General features: G+C 46.2%; 1 protein-coding gene across 1 annotated transcript in view; it reads left to right on the top strand.

Moving 5' to 3' along the window:
- The window catches only part of LOC103582388 (H(+)/Cl(-) exchange transporter 4-like), an 11,513-nt gene extending 6,957 nt beyond the window's left edge, over positions 1 to 4,556 (top strand). Inside the window, exons 2-3 of the mRNA XM_008563995.1 lie at positions 1,435 to 1,622; positions 4,259 to 4,556. Coding sequence (XP_008562217.1) covers positions 1,435 to 1,622; positions 4,259 to 4,396 — 326 coding nt within the window. The 3' untranslated portion in view covers positions 4,397 to 4,556. The remainder of the gene's footprint in view (positions 1 to 1,434; positions 1,623 to 4,258) is intronic.
- Positions 4,557 to 5,592: the final 1,036 nt, after the last annotated feature.

The raw sequence follows: 5,592 nt of genomic DNA, 5'->3' as shown, positions 1-5,592 counted from the left end.
AAGGAAAAAAAAAAAAGAGTGAGGGCCTGAGGAGGCGGGGGGTCTGGGACCGAGGCGGGCCGCTGCGCATGGAGCAGAGGACAAAGGACGGGGTGCGCCGATGTGGGGGTGCGGATGCCTTTGGGGGCAATGCGGGTGTGAACCCGATACTGTCGTGAGGATTCAGTAAAAGTCTGACAAGTTAAGAAGCCGGAGAACATTCCGTGCCTTTGTAAAATACTAGAATGAGTTACTCTGGAAAGAGACGCGAGGCAGCCTTTTGTGGCCCGCCGAGCTGCACGGTCTATTATTTACGATTTGTTGGGACGTGAGTGACTGTGCATGTGTGTGGGGCACAGCCTTGAATATCTGTGGCCGTGTGCAGCATGCGATGCTCCGACCAGGATAACGGGCGCACTCGGCGTGACACGACGTCATCGTTTTGGGTGGCCCTTTACCGTCCCTCCCTTAGCCGTCTCCCCTCCCCCTCTCCCACCTCTGCTAACCTCGTCCTGTTCTCTCCTTTGCAAAGTATTATTGGGATCCTCGTGTCTTTCCTTCTTTCTTTTTAAATTTATTTCCCAGCTCCTGCTTATGAGTGAGGGCACGTGGCGTTTCTCTTTCTGCTGCACGTTCTATTTCATCCACTTCTACCAGCCTTTAACGTCATTATCTACTTGTACAGACCCACGGTCCCTTACCCAGAATGTAAAGAATCCGGATCGTCCTAATAAGCATGGCTTTCCCGAGTTTGGTTCCCGTTTGGTGGCAAAACCTTCCTCATGTGTGACGTGAGGCCGTCATAGCTGTTCTCTCTTTCTGCTGCACGTTCTATTTCATCCACTTCTACCGGCCTTTAACGTCATTATCTACTTGTACAGACCCACAGTCCCTTACCCAGAATGTAAAGAATCCGGATCGTCCTAATAAGCATGGCTTTCCCAAGTTCGGTTCCCGTTTGGTGGCAAAACCTTCCTCATGTGCGACGTGAGGCCGTCATAGCTGTTGTGCCTCCAATTTGTCTGCATTATCGTGTTTCCCCAAGAAATGTCAACGTGCGCCCCCAGGATCCTGCCCCAGAAGCTGCTGAGGGGGCTTGTCTTTTACACTGTACATGCCCTACTTCCAAAATTTGGAAAGGGACGAATTCTGAAAGTTGCTTGGCCCCAGTGGCGTGAGATGAGACTGTGAACCTGCGTGTGTCACGCTCCTACCTGATGTCAGCCACTGAGCGCTTTGTCTCTCTCCCTGGGCTGCTGCTCCCTCACCGTATGTGTTCAGTGACTGCGAGGTTCATGAGAGAAGCGTCCTATGTCACTGACAGCGCATGGCATGCTCGTTCCTGCTCTGGTGTTGGGGCCTGCGTGGTGGCCGCGTTCCTGCATGGCTGCTGCCTTGTGCATTCCCTTTGCATCACGGGCGACTCCTCTTAGTGGCTTGTGCTGCTTCCTCCAGGCACCTTGGCTGGGGTCATCGATCTTGCCGTCGACTGGATGACAGACCTGAAGGAAGGTGTCTGCCTGTCTGCCTTCTGGTACAACCACGAGCAGTGCTGCTGGACTTCCAATGAAACCACTTTTGAGGACAGAGACAAGTGTCCACAGTGGCAGAAATGGTCGGAGCTGCTGGTGAATCAGTCGGAGGTGGGTGCCTGGGCAGGGTCCTCCTGGGGACTCCCGCCAATCCACATGCCTTTGGAACCCTGCGGGGTGATTCGTGAGTGTCATTTCACCTTCAAGTGTCTATTGTGATGATAGTCCATGGCTTAATACTAGTGTGACTTGCTTTTCTCTAGCTCTAATGCAGCCACCCAGACTTCACTTGGAAAACCCTTCCTCACTGTGTCATGTGCTATACACATGGATATTTAAAAGCCTTGTATTTGGCTTTATTTTTCTAACTGAAGGTAGTTTGTTGATCATGCTGAAGAAATAGCGTTAATTTTTATAACTTTTAATTGAGGAGAAAATATGAATTATCTTTTTTTAGACTAAGAGCTTTAGTGAGATATAATTCTCATTCCATATTTAAAGTGTACAATTAACCATCATCACAATCTAACTTTAGAACATTTTCATCAACCCCCAAGAAGCCCTGTACCCATTAGCAGTCACTCCCATGACCCCTCAACCCACTACCCCTGGCAACCGCTCTATTTTCTGTCTCTATAGATTTGTCTATTCTGGAGATTTCATGTAAATGGAATCATATAATGTGTGGCTCTTTCACTTAGCACAATGTTTTCCAAGTTCCTTCATGTTGTAGCATGAATTAAAACTTCATTCCTTTTTATGGCTGAATAATATTCCACTGCATGGATATACCACTTTTTAAATTTTAAAATTTAATTGTTCACATTTGTGGGGGGATATACCACATTTTATGTATCACTTTATCAGGTGATGAACATGGGTTGCTTCCACCTTTTTGCTATTATGAATGACATTGCTATGAACATTTGTGGACATGTTTCATTTCTCTTGAGTGTATACCCAGGAGTGGAATTGCTGGGTCAGATGGCAACTCTGTGTTTGACCTTTTTGAGGAGCTGCCAGACTGTTTTCCACAGTGGCTGCACCATTTTCCCTTCCCACAAGCAGTGCATGAGGGTTCCCATTTGCTCTCCTTCTTGCTAACACTTATTATTATCTGCTTTTGATGTTAGCCATGCTAGTGGGTATGAAGTGGTACCTTATTGTGCTTTCAGTTATCTTCCACTACATTTTATGAGCACATTACAGAGGATGTTCCGGGCCTTCTGTGAAGAGAATGTCCCAGGCACAGGGGATGTGGTGGTGAACCACAGACCTAGTGTTTGCCTTCAAGGCACCTAGAGCTTCACATCTTTATAAAAATCTTAGCTCAGGAAAATGTTAACTTTTAACCAAATTCAGTGGTTACCACAATGACTGGATCCTCGAAGGATCAGAAAGCCAGGTGAGAGGAGCTCGGAGCCAAGCTTCACATTAGGGGTGATGTGAGGACCGTTCAAGCTAGAACTGTTCTTGGAAGGTGCATGTAATCTGTTTATACGTCTCCTCCCTGCCCCGCTCTTTTTTCCCTGACCAACTTACCACAGCTGAAGACATTTGGAACTAAAAGACATTGGAACTTTGCCATTTTGCTAAACCCCTTTCTCAGTGGAATTGAAAATGAATTTCTTCAAATCTCAGAAGTAGACAGAGATCTTGAAATCTCACACATTCTCAGTGCTCCCTGTCACTTCCAAAAAGAAACTCTCTACTTGGGCCGATGGGCGTGGGCAGGCGGAGGTGGCTGGGCGCCGTATTTTATTTCTTCTCTCCTACTTGCAATATGTGTTTTGGGGAAATATGGCCATCCATCTTTTCAACTACTTTTAATATTTATACTTTGGTTCAAAGAATCACTGTTAGTAGGAGTGAGAAGGTATTTTTAGCCTCCAAAAAAGTACATATTTAAGTGGGTGAAAGATATTCCTCTGTCCGATTTCTCACCACATAGGGTGTGAATATATGTGCTTGTAAAGGCCAGAGCAGTCTTCTGCAACATGTTTTGCATTTAATAGGAACACATGTGGCTGTGTCCATGGCCTGACTTGTAGGTGACCTCTCTTTCCTTCCGCCCTCACTTGAGTCATCCAGATGGTAGCAAGAAGCTGAGGCCTAAAGAAATGTGGACTCCACTCAGCAGACCAGGTCCTCAACCGAAAAGACCCCAGACTATGTGTTTGGTCCAGAAAAATGCTCCCCACATACCAGATAATTTGGAATCAGTGAAGTATTCTGAGGGAGATGATCAAGTTTTCCCCTCAAGTAGTGCCTCTCTAATGGGACTTGAGACTCTGCATTTCTGGGCCAGGCAGCTCAGCTGAGTAGCAGCATTCCAGACCACAGCTCCCAGCCTTGCTCATCGCCAGTGCGGTTGCTTGCTGGGGTGTGAGTGTGGCCTCGATGAAAGCTAGGAGAGCCTTCCAGGCTCTGAAGACAGAACTTTCTGCATCACACCGTTCATTAGCTCTAGTGAAAGTGGTGATTAAAATCGAGCATCATTCACGGTTTCTGTTGCCTCTGAGACGTGAGCTGGTGGAAGGTGCATGTGAACAGCTCCTGGAGGAATACGGGTGCTGTGTCGTGTGTACCCATTGCAGCGATGGCGACTCTGGCCTTTTTGTTTTTACGAGACAGGGACTGGGCCTGCCCGATCCCATCAAAGCGTCTGCTCTCCCGACAGAGGGGTGGCTTTGGTATGTTGCTCAGGTTTGCCATGGCTCATGTCCTCTTCCTTTGTGTCTGTTTAGGGTGCCAGTGCTTACATTCTGAATTACTTAATGTACATCCTGTGGGCGTTGCTGTTTGCGTTTCTGGCCGTCTCCTTGGTGCGTGTGTTTGCGCCATATGCCTGTGGCTCTGGCATACCCGAGGTGAGTCGTGGCTGAACTTCTTTTGTACCAATAATAAGAATAGCAAACACTTCCGTAGCACTGTTGTGCCAAGCACAGTTCCGAGCATGGACTCATTGTACTAACTCATTTCCTCCTCACAGTAGACTATGAGGCAGGTGCTATTATTGTGCATTTGGGAGTTGAAGAAACTAGCACAGAGAGGTTAAGGAAGTTGCCCAAGGCCACCAAGCTGGTCAACTGTGAGTTCAGGATTCATACTCTGTATCCAAGTTTTTTGCTTTATCGCTTCTGAGATGATTAAACCATTGTTGTAGTAAACCAGGGATAACTCTTAAGGCCTGTGGAATGAGAGTTCATTAACCACACACATAAATTGGCGCCTATGATATACTGTGAAAAAAGGGCGATAGCGGAGGTTTGTTGCTGAGAAAGTTCACTGATGACTAAACTCCCTTCCCACATTCTGCTCTTCTGATGACCAGGTAACAGCAATCTTTACAAAACTTAATTTCACTTTCACCGCCTGCACTGTGAATTTACCCTTGTGAATTTAGCATTCTTATAAATAGTTTTCAGCACTTTCATGTAACCAAAGGATGAGGGAAGTGACCTCATTGATCAAGGGGAATGCCTGAGACTGAACTTGAAACCTACAAGGATCTACTGGGCAGAATAATGATAATTGAGCCGATTCGCAAAGAGCCCAGACAGTGAAAATTTTAGCCAGAAATAATTTTAAAAATTCTTGTATTATCCCTCGAATCAATGCAATTCATTCTTCAGTTGGTGCTGCAGCAAGGCCCACATGCGGTAGAGATGGTGAGTTTGAAGATGTAGTTGTGCACCAGTTGTGGCGACACGTCCCCGCCCTTGGGCGGTGCCCTCCACCAGTGACGTTGGTCCAGGCAGTTACAGGGTGGGCTGAGTCACTGAAAGATGGTCAAAAGAAATTCAATATTGTCTTATTTCAGGAAAGATAGGGAAAAAAATCTTAATATGTCATGCCGAATTTTTGATGGTTTATATTAACAAGTTGCTTCAGGAACCTGAAAAACAAGCTGTATTACCATCCTATTTTCTCAATACAGCCAGTTCTGCTGTAGTGCGACATATACTTTCCTAAACATCGCCATGCCATGCAAAATCAGACAATTTAAAAACAAGGGCTTATGGAGAAAATGGGTTAGGAACACAATACTCAAAAACTTCATCAGTGATACATATAAAAG

Source organism: Galeopterus variegatus, unplaced genomic scaffold (assembly GCF_000696425.1).
Source record: "Galeopterus variegatus unplaced genomic scaffold, G_variegatus-3.0.2 Scaffold16045, whole genome shotgun sequence".
Lineage (NCBI taxonomy): Eukaryota > Metazoa > Chordata > Mammalia > Dermoptera > Cynocephalidae > Galeopterus > Galeopterus variegatus.
Note: the sequence above shows the minus strand (reverse complement) of the source record. Positions and strands in the feature narration are given on the sequence as shown.